Raw genomic sequence first — 21,853 nt, 5'->3', positions numbered from 1 at the left:
TTTGCTGTCCAGAACCTGTTAAGTTTGATGAAACCCATTTGTCTATTGCTGCTCTTACAAAATGTGTTTTGGAGGTGATATCCAAAAATTCATTGCAAAGCAAAATGTCACCGGGTGTGGTGGCGCACACCTGTAGTCCCAGCACTCGGGAGGCTGAGGCAGGAGGACTGCTGTGAGTTCAAGCCCAGCCTGGGCTACACAGTGAGTTCCAGGTCAGTCTGAACTACCTAGCGAGACCCTGTCTCAAAAACCAAAACAAAAAAAAAAACAAAAACAAAAAAAAAGAAAAGAAAAATGTCAAGAAGCAAGCTTTTTCCCTATATTTTCTTCTATTACTTGGATAATTTTAGGCCTTATATTTAAGTCTTTAATATATTTTTGGTTCATATTTGTATATGTTGTCAGATAATGTCCAATTTCATTCTTCTGCATGTGGCTATTCAGCCTTCACAACACCATTTATTGAAGCGCCTGTCCTTTTCCTATTGTGTTTTCTTGACACCTTTGTTGAAGATCAACTGACTATAAATAGATTTATTTCTGAGATACCTTTGATGTTACCTTGGTCAATATGTCTTTTTTATGCCAGTACCATACTTTTTTCATTACAATAGCTTCGTAGTATATTTTGAAATCAGGAAGTGTGATGCTTCCCATTTTCTTCTTTTTGCTCAGGATTGTTTTGGTTTACATTAGCAGAATAAAGGATTAAAATCATACAATCATCTTAACTGATGCATAAAACCATTTGAAAAATATTCAAGAGAGAAATTAAGCAACGAAGCAAATAAAAGGCATCCAAATTGGAAAGGAAGAAGGAAAATAGTACCTGTAGATAACATGACCTTATATAGAGAAGAATCCTAGCTTCTACCAAAAAACTGTTAGAGTAAACAAATTCAGTATGTTTGCATGATATATAACCAACATACAAACTCAGTAGTATTTCACAGAATAACAACTATCCAAAAAAGAAATCAAGAACATAATCTCACTTCTATTACCAAAAATAAAATAAAATACTTAGGAATAAATTTAACAAAAGCACAAAACAATCTTAAAATTCATATGGAACTACATGTAAATATTAATATCCATTTGTATCTCCTAAATTTAAATATTTACAGCAGTTAATTTAAATATTTACTTAGTTAAGAAAAATGCTGGCTGAAGAATGAAAGTTGGATTATTATTTAAAATTGGCTACAGGTAACTAAATTGTTAGGCTGACAAGGGCTTTTTTTCTCTCTCTCATTGTGTTTATTGGTACATTTTAGGTATACAGTACAGTTACATTCATCATTGGGATCCTGTACCTTCACATGACAGGTCTTAGTTCTCATTTTTTCCCCATACCTCTGCCCTCCCTTCACCCCCTCCTCCCTTCACTATTTACAAATACTTTATTTCCATTTTTTCATTTTCTCATATTTTTTTCAATATGACAAGGGCTTTTAAGATGGGAATAGAATGGGCTTCTCAAAAGGAATAAGATCAAGAGATAGCTGGAGTGCGGAGAGAGAGAAGGGAAAGGAAATGAAAAAAGTAATGAAGATGGTTACATCTGTATACCAACTCCCACAAGGAATTTAAACATTATGTATTACAAACACATTAATAAATGAAAAAGGAAGATTCAAATGCAGAACCACTGTCCCCAATTTCATGAAATTTCTAGTGTTTCCCTCTTTTTCTCTTTCCCTATGCGACTGTCTCAATTTCTTGCACCCAGACTATATGCCTCTCTATCTTTTCATCCACTACCTGTTCTTCAGCAGAATCTCAGTTTTCAGTCTCCACTATCTTCCTAGATACACAATATTTTCGCCTCACAAATTTGGCACATTGATAGACTATTCCCACCATAATTTTTCCCATTAAGTATCATAGGTATGGTGACTAATGCCCACAATACCTTATATGATAATATATTAAATTGTAATTTTTCATCTTAAAAATGAATTAAAATGAAAATAAATAATGGATTATACTTCTCTTTATACCAGTGCAATGATAGAATGTAATTTTAATAATTTTATAGATGAAAGAATCCACAAATGCAAAAGTTTCTAGGTCTCACAGATGTAAAAATGGGCTCTGAATTCTGAATCAGCCCAGACCTAAATTTCTACTCAAAACTGGTCCACTCTGGCCTTATGAGTAATCTCCAAACCAGAAGTGACTGTATAAATATTCTTTTCAAACCCTGATTTACAGTGATGGTTGATGACTCACTAAATTTGTTAGAAATCATTAAATTGTCACATAAAGTATATTTTATGATATGCAATATATACCTCATTAAATTACTTTTTTAAAAATATAGAGTGAAAAGAAAAGCAGGTGTAAAGACACAAAAACATGGATTTCAGATACTTCTTTCAGATTCAATAGCTTAACAAAAATATGCCAAAATAAAAATCTTATCTACCCTAATAAGATCACCAATATACAAATGTGGGGAAAGGACTGTACTGCCCAAAGTGAGAAAACACTCTATATTTGAGAGTAATTATGGTGGAGAAAAAAACCTAATTCATTGTAGTAGTAATTAAGGGAGCCTGGTTACAATTAAGTATAGGAAGAATATTAAAACTTCCAAAAGATATTTCTTTAAGCCACAACAAAAGAATAAGAGCAAAAGAATAATTGAAACCACATCCAAACCCACTTCCTTGTTATTTACCAATATCATCTAAGAACACTGCTTAGATGCTGACATTAGACAATCTTCAGTGAACAACTTTAAATCACATTAAGACTAAAGGAAAATCAAAAGAATTTTATGACAAGGGTTAAAAGTTTATAGCCTTGAAACTACAAAAAATTTGGTGCCCACTACAAACCACATCCTGGCAACCAATATGTCTCTGCAACGAACTACTTAAAATGGTTTTGTTGTGGTTGAGGCAATCATCTCTGAGTTAATAATTAGCTACTATTCAAATCAAGTGTAATTTGTCTATTGTATGCTAGCTCACTTTTAAGAGAAGTACAAAATTTCATTTTTAGCAGCAACATTGAATGTTATAGTCATTCATTTGTCTTCTGCTGTAAGGCAATCAAAACAAGTAGAAAAGTATGTTTTTACCACTACATGGCATCATAGTCATTTTTCAGGCAGCTGAAATTAAGTACAAATGTTATGTGCTTAATGCAGATGAATCTTTATATATAAAAAAGAACACTTTATAAAAAGGTGAAGTTTTCTATTATGCTACTTTGAAAAGTATCTAGAAATAGCACCTCTCATTTACTTAAAGCAGATTTTAATCATTCTGTGGTTTGGTTGTTGAATTTAGAATCTATAATGTTATTTTTAATTGTAATAAAAAGTGAAGTTAATCAAGATTTCTCTACTATGAAAAGTTGTGAGTCTGACAATAAAATGATTATGCCCAATAAGCAACTTTTAAATTTCAGCACATTGTGAAATATTTTTCAATAACCTGATAAAATTAATGCTTGTCATCAGTAGAATATGTTCTAATTTACAAGTATTTTTCACATCCTTTATTTCATTGAATCCTCAAAACAACCCTGTATGCTAGAAGAGGAAACACTTGTAGATTGCTCCCTCAATATTCATTTTCCCTTCCTGCATCCAAAAAGAAACCACACCATTCTCTGGGGGATCAACCTCTCCCCTGATCTCACCCATATGATTTGGGTAGAGTTAACCATATCCTAATACCATGTATGGCCTAAGCAAAAGAGCAAATTCTGTCTTTCAGGCCTCACTAATCAGTTTAGAATAGTCACTAACCTGGCACCAGTAAAATATATGGTCTTCTTTTCTGGGACTTCTAAAAAGGGGAACTTCCTTTTCCTTTATGGAAATCACTGTAAGATTACCTCAATTATATAAGATAAGAATGCAACATCTTGAACCAAGCTGACATAACTGTAGCTCCACATAAGGGAGAATGGAAGGAAACAGAAAGAAAAAGAAAAGGGAAGAGAGTACAGAAAAGGACTGAAACCAGGAAATTTTTTAAAAGACAAGCAAGACAAAGAGGCAAAAAAAGATATCCAGACTGAAGAAGCACACATGAAAAGAAAGGAGGGAACCTAGAGACGAGGAATAAGGGAAATGCAAAAAGAGAGAAAAAGGACTCTAGCTAAAGTGGGGTTCAGAAGACAAATATGTCCTCACCACCCAATCCCTTGCATTTTAGGTGGGCTTGAGCACAATTCATTTAGTCACTGCTGCCTTTTGAACTCTGTAACCAGTATTCAGCACTTAGAGGCTATTCTGCACAAGGCAGATGTAGCAAGTACACCTAACAGAATGTGCAGATAAACAGAAGGCTTTAGAGATTGAAATCAAGATTCCTACACAGGATATATGAGGCCCCTAACAATCTTGGTCCAATCAAATTTTCTGACTCTGTCTTCTGCAATTCCTCACTCATATCCCAAATTCTAGTTTTGTCATCATTTTTGTCCTTGCATTTGCTATTAGCCATGCCAAGATGACACCTTAGTGAACACCTACCAGTTCTTCAAGACTTAGCTCACTAACACCTTCAACTCTCCCACGTGACTTGGCTATTACAGATGTGTCACCTCCCTCTTCTACCCAGTTAGCACAGGGCCTGTAACACACGAAGTGCTCTATTGATTAGAGCAGGAAAAAAAGGTTGTCATCTAATGACTCCAAATGCTGTTTTTCTCAAGATTTCTCCATGTCAAAAGAAACATTGTCCCATCAGTTGAACCTCCATGACTATCTTCACTCACTGAATCAAAACATGACAGGTAACGATCCAGATGGGCTCACTTTGTTGCACTATTTCTTGTGGCTCTTGGTAAATTTTGTGGGTACAATAGGCATGAGGAGTCTTGCTGTTTCTTTCTTACAGGTGCTCTTTTGCTTCCTTTGTCTTCTATTCAAGTTGACTTATCCCCTAGATATTCACTTCAGGAATGCCTAGAGCATGGCTGTCTCTCAATGTCAAAATTTTTGGCCTTAATGAAGTAGGGAAGAGGTATGATCTGGATGTCAGAAACCAGAGTTCTTGCTATGACTCTGTTGCTCAAGCAGCTCAATACTCAGTTTCCTTGCAAGTAAAATGGCAATAAAAATTCCTGCCCTACCTGCCTATATCAAGTGATTGACCTGTCAGGATCATATACAATAGTAGATGAGAAAAGTGTATAGTGCTAAAATAAGACATAATAGATTCTTATAGTTCAAAGACAGTTAATGAGGCTTAGCCAGGCATGATGGCACATACCTACAATCCTAACACTCTGGGAGGCTGAGGCAGAAGGATTGAAAGTTCAAGCCCAGCCTGGGCAATTTAGCAGCTTAGCAAGATCCAGTTTAAAAATACAAAGCTATGTGTGGTGCATATCTGTAACCCCAAGAAGATTGCTGTGAGTTCAATGCCAGCCTGAGCTACAAAGTTTGAGCCCAACCTGAACTATATAGTGAGACCCTGCCTCAAAAAAAAGAACTAAATAGGGCTGGAGATGTAGCTCAGTGAGAAGGCTCTGGGTCAATCCCAGTAACATGTGGGAACACACAAACACACACACACACACACACACACACACACACACACACCAAAAAATGGCTAAAATAAATATCTCTCTGTGTGTTAGTTTACACTCATGTTGAATCAGCCCTGTGAGGGATTACAGTACACTGTCCTCCACCCATACCCCCAAGGAAGCACACACCCTACAATGGTGAGTCACTACTTCAGTGCTAGTAGAGATTTAAACTCACAACAGATTTTTTCCAAAGCTAATTAGTTAATAATTGAGGTACAGAGTAAAGCAATCTAGGTAGACATCAGGAGACCTACATAGAATACCAACTCCAGGAAATGCTATACAATTTGGGAGTCCTATTGAAAAATGAAAAATATAGGGCCTGCTATTCAAAAAATAATTAAAATGTCAAGATGAGAGCAGGACACTTAAACTAAGGCAAGCCATCCACAATGCACAGGTCACCTCCATGAAATTTTCACAGCTTCCATTCTTTTGGGACATGTGATTTTCGTCCAGTCACTTAATGTATCAGGTTCTTTACAGCCAGAGAAGCAAAGAAAGGACACAGTTACTTCTCATTAACTAACATCTGTGGTTCTTTGTGAAAGAGTAAGATCCTCATTTGACAAGAAGTCTTTTAACTTTTATTAAATCATTAAAATTCTGATTCTGACTCAAATCTGTTGTTGAAAATTCATACATAGTATTTCACCTTCAACCACATTGGTTTTTTTCAATTTCTATACACCTCTGTCATTTTGCCTAAGAGAAAAAAATTCTCCAAAGCAGTGTTCCAAGTTTACTATTTTCCCATGTATGCCATTTAAATCTGAAATTCCCAACTGAGGTCTCTATGTCTAGAAAATAATTTTTCCCACAGTAAAATGTCTCCTTGTACAAATTAGATATTTTCTTTTTTCTATCCCTGAAAAATTACTATCTATTCAGAATCAGCTTCCACATATGGTACAGCATCTGGGTTTGATCCAGCAAAAAGGAGACAAATGTCATGTTGAGAGTGAGTTAACCCTGTTTTTCCAACATAGTACATTAACTGAAAAATATCTAGACCAGGAGTTCTTCTTCTGAATCCATGGACAGAATTCTGGGAGTTAATTCACTTGAGTGAAAAAGAATTGCAGCTTTATTTTCATCAATCTCTAATGAAACTTTATTATTTGTTTCAATTATGAATGTAGGCCAAAAAAAAACACCAGAGTACTAGCAGTACTCATGACTCAATCACCAATAAATATTATACACATTTTCATAAGTTACTGCAAGCTTCCTGAATATCACTTATGCTCAACATTACCTCAAAATTATAATAGCATTTTACCCATCACTATATCTTGTGGTTTAATACATTAGTAAACATCATGATATATTATTATAATACATAAATTATTTTTGCATTAGAATAACTATATTTTACTATAAATTGCTTCCCTATAATCCTACCTGACTTTGTGAATTTAAAAATATGATTCCAAGGTATAGAATACGAAAGGAGTCCATGGCACATAAAAGGTGCAGAAACACTGCTCAAAAGAAGTTATGGAGTTCATGTGCCAATAAAATAGAAACAAATGTATTCTTATTTCATATTATCAATGATACAATTCTAGTAATAAAAAAGTCCTTTAAATTCTAGTTCTTCAACAACCTGTATATAACAAAATCTTCATGATTCACTTATTTTAACATGAAAATAGATACTATTTTTCTGTTGTTTTGTTATTTTAATGGCTTTTTGCTATTCTAGGTCTCTTCTGGTTCCAAATGAATTTTTGGATTCTTTTTCTAGTTCTGTGAAATATAGTGTTGGAATTTCAATTGGCATTGCATTGAATGTATACAGCAGTTTTGGTAGTATGGCCATTTTCACTATGTTGATTCTTCCTACCCAGGAGCAGGGCATATCTTTCCATTTTTTTTATATCCTCTTCAATTTCTTTTTTCAGAGTGCTGTAGTTTTCAGTGTAGAGATCTTCTGCTTCTTTTGTTAGATTGACTCCTAGATACTTCATTTTTTTGGATGCTATTGTAAAAGGAATTTTTTCCCTTATTTCTCTCTCAGTGAGTCTGTTATTTGTGTATAAGAAGGCTATTGATTTTGGGGTGTTCACCTTGTATCCAGATACTCTACTGAATCTGTCAATTAAGTCTTTTTGCATATGTGACCATATTTTCAAGATTTAATCTGAAAAAGGTATAGTCCAAACACACATTTGAACACCACTGTCTAAAATGTTATTTAGATTGGTACCTGTGATGACAGTAGGTTACAATCAATGAACACTCCTTTTCCAGTTTTACATCTTTGGATCAATCCGGCCATAATGGCTCCATAGGCATACAGGCCAGTGGCAAGATCAGTCATGGCAACACCTGGACGAACTGGATCTCCATCCTGATTTGAGGGTCAGGGTGATAAAAAGAGAGAACTGAAAATTAAAATCATTATAGGATTTCTCAACAATTCTAAATAAAAGAAATTTATATGAAGTATGCATACATACATACACAAAGAAATATAATAAATTATTGTTGATGATATCTATTGATGAGGTTTATATTTACTATATTACTATATTTCTCTCCTCAAACTCTACCAAGGAAACTAAACCAAACAAACTATAAGATTTTTTAAAACACATTAAGTTTCTTAATATATTTTACCTTGTTTATACTAAAAAAAATGAATTTGAATTTAAATAAATTAACGTGCTGATGAGGAAAGGGTTTTTTTAAAAAAAGAAGTATTTTTCTCTTATTGAGTGAAAGGCTAGCTGGGGTCGGGGGACACAGAAGATTTGGCCTAATCTATTTTATAATCATCTAAATAGCTGGCAAATATCTTAATGGTTTTTGCTTTTTATAAAAAACTACATATCTATAAAAGGATGTAGCAGGATATCCCTGGTTTAGGATTACTGCAATGAACAAACCTAACATATATAGATTATAGGCCATGGGGCACATATAGGGCATCAGCTATGCATCTAAGCATAAAATGGACATGTTTCACAGCCTATAATGCTGCTCACTATATTGGATAGACTGTATATTTTATTAAAGATTTTATCCACTGCTCTGGGCTTCAAAGTCTTGTCTATTGTAATAAGAAAGAATCTGGTAGCCTCTCTCAGTATGAAGGACCTTGCTGCTGCAGCTGTGCCTTTTGATTGCTTCTATCTTTGAAATTATAAATGAAGTTTGATGCTAATTAACACCTCTTATTCACGTCAGTCTGCTTTGATAATGCAGTCCTTAGCTCATACATAAAGATACTGGAAGGGTACCCAACACACCATAAGTCCTCTATAAAAATGTACTATCAACATCCTATTAGACAGCTTCTACTTTTCACTACTTGGAATTTTGCTAAATTGCACAAAATATCTAAAAACATTTGCATTTTATATTTCATCTGATTGATAACGCTCATCATTCATACCCCAAATGGATAATTCCAGTAGTTGTTAAGTCATTTTCAGAAACTAATTTTTCCCTTTCTGAAGCCCATGCATATACCACATTAATCATCTTACAATAGTACCAAGCAATGTTAAAAGCAAGTAAGTGAGATATACAGTGCCTAAAATGTTTTCCCCTGCTTTTCAACACAATTTCAAAAAAGATATTGCCATGTAAACCAAGAATATCTAACAGTTTCTATTATTATTATTGTTATTATTATTATTATTATTATTATTATTATTATTACAAACTTGTAATGTAATGGCTTGAATCAGTAAACATATTTGTCATTGGGAGTTAAGATTGTTCAATGTATTAAAAGTGAAAGACAAGTTTAAATTTAAGTTTATAGTTTTCTTCTCACTGTGAAGTGAATATAATCATATTTTATCTTCTATACCTCTTGGACCAATAGGAATAATTAAGATAATAAGTCCTTTAAATTATATTTTAACTTGGAGGCACATCCCTATAATCCCAGCAATTAGGAGGCTGATGCAAGGGAATCTAAGAGTTCAAGGCCAGTTTGGACTATGTAGTGAGTTCAAGGCCAGCCTGAACTACATAGCAATACCCTGTCTCAAAGAAATATCATATTTTAAATTTTTAAAGAAGGGGAACTACCTTTGATTAATAGTCTGAAAAAATTATTACATTATTCAAAGTAATAACATGAGATGTGTGAACATTAAGTAAACAAAAATTATATAAATTATAAATAATATTACCCATGTATTAGAGACATCATTGCCACAGGTAAAAAAAATAACTATTTGTGCTAAACAATTTTAGTAGAACACTAATTGAGAGGAACTTGCTTTTAGAGTCAGAAATACAAACAAGTTGAAAATAAAAATATGACATAGCATGCAAATAGGTGTCACAAGAAAATTGGAGAGGCTGTATTAGTATCAGCTAAAATATACTTTGAAACAAAAAAAAGTACCTAGAGAAAAATGAGGATTTTTGTAATGAGAAAAAGGGTTAAAGGAATGTGAAAGACAGAGAACCCTACAACTAACAACAGAAATATCACACTAAACAAACCAAAAAGTAACAGTCCAATACAAGAAAAAGACAATTCAGGAATAAATAATAGGAAATTTAAATGGGCAAATCTGAACGGGGGATGAAACAGCTAAAGAGAAGATCACAGAGAAATAGTATAAGCCAACCATATCTAACATATCTAAAAAATAGGTCATCTAATAACAAAATGTGCATTCTTCTCAAGTACAGATGGGACATGCTCTAGGACAGACCATATCCTACAATATAAAGCAAACTAAATTACACTTTATTTCCTTCTTTTCGTTATCACACATTTTTTTTCTTTTCCTTTATTACCCTTCCCCCTACCCATCCCACCTTCCCCACATCTTTAGCCCCTTTCTTCCCATTTCACAATGTCAGTAATCGGAGCGGGTGAAGGGAGGGCAGGGACAAGGGGAAAAAATGAGAACCAAGACCCGTCATGTAGAGGTACAGGATCCCAACGATGAATGTAACTGTACTGTATCCCTAAAATGTACCAATAAACTCAATTAAAGCTGAAAAAAATTAAAATATATTTTTACAAAGTGAATTCACACAAAATATGTGTCAAGACCAGAATGGGATGAAATTAGAATCAATAACAGAAGCATACTTGGGAAATTCAAAAGTATATAAAGAAGAAAAGGAGTGTAGGTCAGTGGAAGAGCACTTGCTCACATGTGCAAGACCTTGGGTGGTTTGAGCCACAGTACCACCAAAAAATGTGTGTGTGTGTGTGTGTGTGTGTGTGTGTGTGTGTGTTTACATACTCCCAGAACAATTATGAGTAACAAAGAAAATCACATCAAAAATTAAAAAATATTTTGAGATGAATGAAAATAAAAGCACAAGATAATCTAACTTATAGAATGCAACTAAAGCAGTATTTGACAGAAATTTACATGCCTATAGTAAAAAAAGATCTCAGAAAAAAAGGATCTCAGATCTAACAAGTGAAAAAAGAGCAAACTGCACCCGTCAAGATAAATGAAAATATTACATATGAGTATAAGTAATGAAAGAATAGAAAACCAATAAAGAAAAAATTAAAGATGATTCTTGAAAAGACCAACAAAATTGAGAAACTTTTTAGAAATTTCCAAGAAAGACACTGAAATTGATAAAATCAGGATAAGAAAAGTGTAGAAAATCATGATAAACCAACTAAAAAAACTCCTAGAACTAATATATGACTTAAGCAAAATTTCAAGTACCAGACAATATATGAAAATCAACTTCACTCTATGCAGTAGTAAAAAACAAAAAATAAAATTAAGAAAATAATTCAATTTTCAAAAACATCAAATAGAAAAAATATTACTTAGAAGTAAATTTAACAAAGGAAGAATATCCTCATAATCTGAAAATTACAAATCGTTGAAAAAAATTAAAGACTACCTAAACACAAAGACATGTTGTATATTTTGGTCATGGACTATAAAACCTAGTATTGTTAATATGGTATTATTTCCCAAACTGATCTACAGATTCGGCATAATCCTGCCTACCAAAGTCTAGGTGATTTTTTTGCAGAAAGAAAAATTTAGATTCTAAAATTCATATGAAAATATCAAAAACAAAATAGCCAGAATAATCTAAGGGAATAAAGTTGAAGGACTCATTCTCCCAAAATCAAAACTTACTACAAAGCCAACAGAATCAAGCTTCACAATACCAGCAACACAAAAAAAGTATAAATAATAAACATTTTCAGATTTATATACAATTAGTTTTTAACAAGTTTATCATAACAATTCAATTTGGAAAGACTTTTTTAATGGTGAAAAAAATACAAAAGAATAAAATCACAGAAAGAAATTAATCCTTAGCCTTGGATATATAGCAGTGATAATGTTTCCATAGCCTGAGTGAGGCCTAGGGTTCGATCCCCAGGATAGCAAAAAAAAAAAAAATTACTTCTATCCTGTGGGAAGGAATGTAAATTAGTAAAAAATAGTTATGAAAAAAATGATGTATGGAAGTTCCTAAAAAACTAAAAATAGAATTATAAGATCGAGCAAGCTCACTTCCAGATATCTACCCAGAGAGTTGAAATCAGTTTGTTAAGGGACATCCGCCCTTACGCATTCTCTGCAGCAACTATTCACAATAGCCAAGTTATGGAATCAATCAGTGTCCACCAACAGACGAATGGTAAAAATGCGGTGTATATACACAACAGAATATTATTCCACTGTTAAAAGGAAGAAAGTTCTGTCATTCGCAACAACATGGATGGAATTGGCCATCATAATGCTAACTGAAATAAGTGAGGCCCAAAAGACAAGCATTATATATTTTCACAGATAAGTGAAGACAATGAAATTTATAGAAGCAAGGAACAGAATAGTGTTTACCCAGGCTGTGGAAGGGGAGTGAGAAGAATAGGGAGATGATGGCCAAAGGATATAAAACCTCAGACAGGAGGAAGATATTTGTTTGTTTTTTAGTTCTATTGCACAACATAACAAACACAGTTAATAATAGAGTACTATACATTTCAATTTGCTGAGAAAGTTAAATTTCAAATGTTCTTACTGAAAACTAATGTTAATATTTTATGTAATAAACATGTTAACTAGATCAATTTAATCATTCCACATGGTATTCAGAAATTGTAAATCACTTTGTATACCATAAATTTGTACAATTATAAATTAAAAACAAATTAAGCACATAAAAATTGACCTAAATGTAAGATGTAAAACCATAAAATGGAAAGAAACATAGAAATAAATCTTTATGCTCCTGGAATTGGCAAGGATTTCTTAAATAAGACACAATATTAAGAAAATCCATTATGAATAGAAAATCCTGTCATAAAAGAACTGTCAGCATGCCAGAGGAATAAGGAAATGAAAACAAATTATCATTTAATAAGCAGGAAGTCCCACAGAGAACCACACTGGCTGTGAAGTGAGTGTTCCCAGGTGCAACAGGACACCATCAGAGAGGGGGCTGTGTAGATGCAAGGTGTCCCTTCCTCTTCTGGAACTCCAACAGCACCCACTGCTGTGACACACAGCACTTCTGCCTCTTCCTAAAAACTGGAATAAATTTTCTCCCTTTCCCTCTCTCTCTCCCCCTCACTCCATTTTTTCCTTGTGGTACTGGGTAATGAACCCAAGGCCCTTGTAGTGAGCTACATCCCAGCCCTTGTTATTTTTTTCTTTTGACACAGAGTTTTGCTTAGTCACTAGGTTTCCCAGGCTGGGCTATTACTTGCAATCTTCCTGCTTCAGCCTCTCAAAGTGCTGTAATTACAGTCATGCACCACCATGCCCTGCTCTTTCTGTCAATAGATATTTATCCCTCAGAAACTTTAGTAGATATTTGAGGAAAAATGGGTAAGGAACTGACTTTGGTAAACAGTAATGCCCTAGAATCTTACCATAATTTATTGGAAAAAGTGGATTTAAACTTACATGTAGACTTTTAGAAATCAAGTAATATGTTTATTTCAGTAAATAGTAATCCTGGACACTGACAGTAAAATTATTTTTTAAAGGTCATTCAGAAACTGCTCTAAATGTATTTAGATCATTTAATTAACATATCCCCTTTGTAAGGAAGATCGGTGATACTCATCCTGTGAAACTAAGAGACAGGCCTCTCATCAACAAAGACAAGAACAAGAGGAAATTCTAATTAATATTTAAAACACACAGTTATCATGGGGAAACAAAGTATTACATTAAAAAAATTAAGTCTTCCAATTACTCCGTTTCCATAGTCACTCATATTTATCTCCAGTTTCACTTTCCTCAGTGTTATTTTCTTATATTCTCTCATGACCTATTCATTCATGTATTCAAACACTGACAATAATAAAACAACCTGAACATTAGTGGCAAAACTACTGAAATCTAAACAAAATATGGAGTTCAGCTAATTGTATTTCTTAGTTTTCATCATAATATATATATATATATATATATATGATTTTGTAGAATGTTAATATTAAAGGAAACCGAGTGAAAGCTACAGTAACTGTACTATTCTTACAAATTTTCTATAAGTATAAAACTTTTTTATAATTTAAAAAGTAGAAAGTGAAACCTAAAATAAATATTCAAAATGTAAACTGATAATTTTAAAATGACAAAAATACACCAAGTGTTTTTCTAATTTTGCACTTCAGAAAAACAGCAGGAAAATACAATTTTCCAAAAAAATGTTTTTGTTGTTGTTTGTTTCCTATACCTAATAATCTCCTAAATCACAAAACTAAAATTTTAAAGATTATTTCCCAGACACAATTTAAGACTGTTTAACACTTTCATTCATTTTTCTATATTGTTTTCTCTACACTACTTTCAGAGTTTACCAAGTGAAATAGAAAAGAGAAAGACAAGGAAGAAGAAAAATTGTGTGTTTCTTCTAATTTATTATTTAAAATCTTCTTTTGTTAGAAAAGATTTGAAAAACTATAAGTCAGTTCTGGTATGTGTTCAATAAAGACGCATGGATAAGTATCTGAGTATTATTCAACCTAATTACTTCATAAAACAAAAAAAATGTTAAGACTTTCTTTTCCTTTTAAGTATTGGGTTCTTTTCCAAAATTAAAAATTATCCTTTTTTTTTCTCTCATTGAATTTATTGGTACATTTTAGGCATACAGTACAGTTACATTCATCATTGGGATCTCGTACCTTTACATGACAGGTCTTGGTTCTCATTTTTCCCCTTGTCCCTGTTCTCCCTTCACGCCCTCCTCCCCTCCCCATTTACAAACACTTTATTTCCATTTTTTCACTTTCTCATATATTTCCCCTTATTACTTTTCCCCTACCCTTCCCACTTTCCCTACACCTTTAGCCCTTTTCTTCCTATTTCACATTGTCAAGTATCTCATTAGTTTCTTATGTTCCATTATAGTTTTTCACACCAAACTATTCAGTATTTACACATGTGTGACTTACTTATTTCACCTAGAAGTATATCCTCAATATGTATCCATTTTCCTATGAATGACCCTAATTTCTCATTCTTTATGGCTGAGTAGTATTCCATTTTATAGAAAAACCACATCTTTATCCAGTCTTTAACTGATGGGCAAATGGGCTGTTTCCAAGTTTTAGCTAGTACAAACTGTGCCAATATAAACATAGGTGCGCATATATCCCTGTGATATGATTCTTTTATTTCTTTTGGAAAGATACCCAACAGAGGATGGCTGGGTCAAATGGGACCTCTAGTCCTAGATCTTCGAGGTATCTCCATATTGATTGCCATAGTGGTTGCACCAGTCTGCACTCCCACCAACAATGGAGAAGGGTTCATTTCTCCCCACAACCCCGCCAAAATTTGTTATTGGTTGATTTCTTGATAGCTGCCATTCATTGAGGGGTGAGGAGGAATCTCAGTTTTTTTTTTCATCCGCATCTCTCGAATGACCAGTGATGTGGAACATTTTTTCATATATTTACTTGCTACTTTTACTTTTTTGAGAAATGTCTGTTCATTTCAGATGCCCATTTTTGAATCGGGTCTTTATATTTGGGGGGGGATGGTGGCTTTGAGTTCTTTATATATTCTAGATAAGAGTCCTTTGTCTGAGGATCAGCTGGGAAAAATATTTTCCTACGTTGTAGGTTGTCTTTTAGTTCTGTTGATGGTTTCTTTTGCACTGCAGAAGCTTTTTAATAAGATGAGATCCCAGTTGTTGATTATTTGTGCTAGTTCCCCTGCTACTGAGGATTTATTCATAAAGTCTTTTCCTATGCCAATGTCTTTGAGAGTTCTGCCTAACTTATCTTCCAGGAAATTTAGTGTTTCTTTTTTAATATTTAGATCTTTAATCCACTTGGATTTTTACATTGAAGATGCAAAAAAACTCCACCAAAAGACTTCTAGACTTAATTGACACTTTTAGCAGAGTAGTTGGATACAATGTCAACCCCCAAAAATCAATAGCCTTCTTGTACACAAGTAACAGACTCACTGAGAGAGAAATTCCTTTCACAATAGCATCCAAAACAATGAAGTACCTAGGAATCAATCTATCAAAAGAAGCAAAAGACCTCTACACTGAAAACTACAGCACTCTGAAAAAAGGGATTGAAGAGGATATAAGAAAATGGAAAGATATCCCTGATCCTGGGTAGGAAGAATCAACATAGTGAAAATGGCCATACTACTAAAACTGCTATACAGATTCAATGCAATGCCAACTGAAATTCCAACACTATATTTCACAGAACTTCCAAAAATTTATTTGGAACCAGAAGAGACCTAGAATAGCAAAAGCCATCCTAGGCAAGAGACACATGGCAGTGAGTATAACAATCCCCAATTTGAAACTATGCTACAAAGCCACTATAATGAAAACAGCATGGTACTGGCAAAGAAACAGACCTGAGGATCAGTGGAACAGATTGGAAGATATCAAAACAACTCCAGATGTACTGAGCTACCTCATCTTTGACAAAGGAGCCAACCATCCTCACTGGAGGCAAGATAGTCTCTTTAATAAATGGTGTTGGAAAAACTGGATTTCAACCTGCCAAAAATTATCTTTAAATATATATGTGCCTCTGCTATATTTTAGTTTTATATTGATTCTTTTATTACTAATATAATCTATAGAAATTTTTCTTTTTATTCTAGGGTACATGAATTTTTTGTTTTGTTTTGTTTTGTTTTGTACAGGGGATTGAACTTGGGTCCTTGCTCTTGGGAGGCAGGCTGCAGCACCACTAAGCTAAATCCCTGGCCCTATGAATTTTTAAATGAGCTGTTTTCTTATGAATTCTTCCACCATTTACTAACTGTATAACCTTTGGGCAGTGTTAGGCCTTTCGTAGCTTTTTCCTCAATTGTCAAACGTGGGCAATGATAATATCTATTTCATCATTTGGTATGAAAACTAAGTAAGAAAGAGTATATTAAAAAGCACCTTAGGGATTTAGCTCAGCGGTTCGGTGGCCTGCCTTGCAAGCGCAAAGACCCGAGTTCAATCCCCAATGCAAAAAAAAAAAAAGAAAAAGCACCTTATAGAAAAAACTGCACAAATATTTATCAAATATTTGGTGTGGCACTGGGAGACCCATCTGCATGAGCTGGCAATAGTTCAGACGGAGAGACAAGATGAGAATCACAATCAAGGACACAGAAGAGAAAACTGATTCAAGAGATACTCAGAAACTTGTATTCCTAACTTATTAGCTGGTTGGAGAGTACAGGGGGAGAAATGAAATCAATCTAGGAAAATAACCATGAGGAAATTAAGTTTCTTAATATAAAATAATATTTTGATTGTGAAAACCATCAATTAGTATGATTTGCAGCCATAATTAGGAAAAATATCTTTAGTAGAACTAAAAAGGGTAACATGAAGAAAAAAAATTGGTTAAATTGGGATCAAATGAGGGTTTTAGTGCACACAGAATACAGTCATCACAGTCACTGACTTCACACTTCATGGGCACAGACTGCCAATACACAGCATCTGAACCTTCTGTTCCAAGCACACAATCTATTCAAACCACTAATTGATGCTACAAGTGTGCTTACAGGAACACTAGCATGCAAATTTCCACAAAGTAACTTTTCCCCTGTATGGAGGAAATTCCATCTAATGGCTGAAATACTGGACTCAAAGCTGAAAATATATTCCTTTCACCATATCTGTATCACCTATAAATAGGCATGACAAAATCTATCACCTCTTTTTCTCGGTGACATAAGTTCTCTGGACCTTAAGTCATCATTGCAGAATCCTAAAGGGGTCTATAGTTAAGTCAGTAAAATTCATCGTGGAACTAGAGAAGTAGGAAGATATATTAGTAATTTAGAGATTCATCTCTGCTACTTACTGGCAAATAGATCCCAAATAAGACAGAGAAAAGAATGTTGGTGGAGCTGAGGATTTAGCTCAGCAGTTCAGTGGCCTGCCTTGCAAGCGCAAGGACCTGAGTTCAATCCTCGGTACCAAAAAAAAAAGAATGTTGGCACTGTAATTCACTGAAGTTAGGCTGTAAGTGTTGAAAGATAAAAAGGAGAGAAGAAACACGTTTCATCTAGAGAATGGAACAAGACCATTTTTCTTCATCACATCTTGAAGGCTTGAAGCTCTGAACTTATCACCTATGCCTCCAGTGCAACCTCAACAAAGCACAAGCAAAGGCAAAAACGTGATAAACTGGGGCCCCAGAAGGCTGGAAGAATAAAGAAAGCTTGAGGCCATGAGGGAGAGAAGATAGTAAAAACTGGTCTTCATCCCAGGTGAATACATCACATCAGACAGACAACTCAAAGGGAAGTACAGCACATTAATCTGTGACACTCTTTGGACCCTTTGTGAATACTTGATTACTTAACACTGTTAATTTCTTTTTTTATTGAGTTTATTGGTACATTCTAGGTATAAAGTACAGTTACATTCATTATTGGGATCTTATACCTTTACATGACAGGTCTTGGTTCTCATTTTTTCCCCTTGTCTCTGCCCTCCCTTCACCCCCTCCTCCCCTCCCCATTTACAAACATTTCATTTCGATTTTTTCATTTTCTCATATTTTTTTCTTTTCCCTTATTACCTTTCCCCTACCCTTCCCTCTTCCCCTACACCTTTAGCCCTTTTCTTCCTATTTCACATTGTCAATTATCTCATTAGGATCTTATGTACTATATAGTTTTTCACACCAGAGAAACTATTCAGTATTTACACATGTGTGACTTATTTATTTCACTTAGGAGTATATCCTCAATATGTATCCATTTTCCTATGAATTAATCTAATTTCTCATTTTTTATGGCTGAGTAGTATTCCATTTTATAGAAAAACTACATCTTCTTTATCCAGTTTCCAACTGATAACATTGTGAATTTCATTCAATAATAAATTAAGTCTTTCTGCTCTTCTAAACATTAAAGGCATAGCCCATGTTGGACTTACAGAGTATAGCATTCTATAGAGCACTTTTTAAACCACAACACCTAGAAGGAAGCCATCCTGGTTACAGATGAGGAACTAAGGAACAGCTAGACAAAAAAAATATACTAAGATGTTACGACCATTTAGTAGAAAAGCCTAGATGATATCCCAAATCAAGTGATCCCAAGTCTGCTGCCTCTACCACTTTGCTGGATGAAATACCTTATTTAATTAAGGTTCCATGATCAAGTTTAAAGATCTTAATTATTCTGTATTTAATAATTATCTTCAGGCCTCCTTCATGTCCATAGTATTTATGGAACACTTCATGTTTTCCAAAATGCTTTACTATATGCTATCACATTGAATTCATAATAATAATGTTATAAATATTAATTTTTCCCATTTTAAAGGCTGTGAAAGAAGTGTTTCAACAACAAAATAACTTTTCAAAGCCATAGAGAGCAAATGGTACAACTAGAACTAGAACTCAGGAATTCTGACCCAAAAGCTTTGGTTCTTTATGTTACCACCTTGCTTCTATATATCATTTTATTATGGTCAGTATTCATCATCTTTCCTTTTCAATCACTAAAAAGCAAAAATTTTTCATGTGAGTTGATTTTTCATTTCTAGAACTATAGTCATGGAATGATCACCCCTTATATGGGACGGTTTACTCTATGCAATTCAAGTGACTTGCAAACAGTCTAATACATTTACAGAGAAACATGGCTTACCACCCAGAAAAAATGTAAACCAAACCCTTTTCAAAAAATAACTGAAAGACTACATTTATTGGGAACCTACTACATTTTTTAAAAGTAAGAAAAACTAAAAATTTTCAAAAAGGCCTTAAGTACACCAATCACACTACAGTATTTTCTAGTCTAGTGACTAAAAACCATCTAAATCATTTTGACTTTGCTCCCACAGTGCAGTGCCCAAAATATCATCTAGCCTGGCTGTCTTCATAAGTTTAAACAGGGCAAGACTGGAAGAAAATGGAATGAAAGATTGGGGAATGTGATATTTTAAGGAATGGACCAATAAATACTTAGAAAATTTATTTTGCTTCTGTCCACACTGTTCTTAAAAAAAAAAAAAAAAGAAGTTCCCTAGTTAGAGTCTTTGTGCTATAGCTTTCTGTGCTATGAATCAGAGCAGCAAAAGCAAATCTAAAAGTCTTTCTGCTCTTCTAAACATTAAAGGCATAGCCCATGTTGGACTTACAGAGTATAGCATTCTATAGAGCACTTTTTAAACCACTGTCTAACTTGTTCTTTGACAATCCCTAGAAGGAAGCAATCCTAGTTACAGATGAGGAACTAAGGAACAGCTAGACAAAAAAATTTATGAAACAGAATGGCATTCAGATCCACTAAGATCTGTAAATATTCAGTCCTATATTTAACAGTCCTCCTCCAAACACAATCTATAAAAAACTATCAAAGGTCCACTTGGTCCAACACTTCGACTTTGGCAGATAAATTTCTAAATCATCTAAGAGAGATTCTTATCCTTCTCTCTTTAAAGAACTTCAGAGAGCTGAGAATATTTGTTGAGGGTCTATTATCTGCCAAGTGTGCACTAGAAAGGTGAAAGAAGCTAACATTACTGCCATTACTGTGCTTGACTACATATTATCTCATCATATCGCAGTACATCTTTTAGGATATATGTTAGTATTAAAAAAAAAAAAAAAAAGAGAGAGAGACTCAGAGATGTTGAATAGGACTAAGATTCCAAACCAGGACTGTTTCCATGCTCAGGATCTTTATATCCCACAATGCTATTAAAAGCTGCATAATGTTTCTTTATGCTTTTCCATGTTCATTATCCTTCTGGTCAGAAAGTTCTCCATTCAGCTACCTACTACCCCTTCTTTAATGTGAGCTAATGTTCTCTTGTTCGTTGTTCTATGAACAATAAAAATAACTGTCCCACCTCATCAAAATAAATGAAACAAAAACCAATCCATTTGCTTGTCTTATGCAGGGCAAACAAGTTCATTCTCTATAGACTTTTGTTGAAAAAAATGTTTTATATTCCTGAGATAATTTTGGCCATTCTTTTTAGTATCTTCTCTGTAACAACTTCAAAGCACTGTGCCCCAAAATAAGTATAACTCTCCCAGAAGTAACCATTTAGTGAGAGAAGGTGGGTTTGAGAGGAGGGCTTCATTTCTCTCATAATATTCACAAAGTGAAAACATTATTTTAAAAAACTTACTTAAATGCTTTTCAATCCTTCCCTCCAGATGAATATTTTTCTAAATATTTTTTGTTATTTTCCAAACATTCATAATCTATAAATTCTGTATTCACATTTTTAAGGATGATTTTTATATTAAATGACTCACCTAATAAGAAAGACACTCTTTTTATTTAAGTGTATACTTTAAAGAGCTCTAGAAGGAATATCAAGTGTGACTGCTGTAATCATATATCAGCCTCCTAGTATCAAACTGAAGTTGAATCCTTTCTGGGACAACTAAAAATTCCAAATTAATATATAACAAATATCAATGAGCACCAAGTCTGTACTCGATCTGTGTTATACTCTGTGGATAAGAAGAAAAGATTCCAAAGACATTTTCCCTGAATTAAACCACTTGTACTCTAAAGAGGGCAGACAAACATACAATTCACAGCATAAATAAAAGTATAAGAATGCAGGCCGGAGATTAGCTCAGTGGTGCAGCCACCTGCCTTGCAAGCGCAAGGTCCTGAGTTCAATCTTGTACTCGATCTGTGTTATACTCTGTGGATAAGAAGAAAAGATTCCAAAGACATTTTCCCTGAATTAAACCACTTGTACTCTAAAGAGGGCAGACAAACATACAATTCACAGCATAAATAAAAGTATAAGAATGCAGGCCGGAGATTAGCTCAGTGGTGCAGCCACCTGCCTTGCAAGCGCAAGGTCCTGAGTTCAATCTTCAATCTCT

General features: G+C 34.0%; 1 protein-coding gene across 1 annotated transcript in view; it reads right to left on the bottom strand.

The window, feature by feature from the left end:
• Positions 1–21,853, bottom strand: part of Sugct (succinyl-CoA:glutarate-CoA transferase) — a 723,244-nt gene that overhangs the window by 633,378 nt on the left and 68,013 nt on the right. Inside the window, exon 8 of the mRNA XM_033765204.1 lies at positions 7,775–7,918. Coding sequence (XP_033621095.1) covers positions 7,775–7,918 — 144 coding nt within the window. The remainder of the gene's footprint in view (positions 1–7,774; positions 7,919–21,853) is intronic.

The sequence above is a fragment of the Fukomys damarensis genome, unplaced genomic scaffold (assembly GCF_012274545.1).
Source record: "Fukomys damarensis isolate Sample0158 unplaced genomic scaffold, DMR_v1.0_HiC HiC_scaffold_17, whole genome shotgun sequence".
NCBI lineage: Eukaryota > Metazoa > Chordata > Mammalia > Rodentia > Bathyergidae > Fukomys > Fukomys damarensis.
This window is presented reverse-complemented; position numbering and strand designations above follow the sequence as displayed.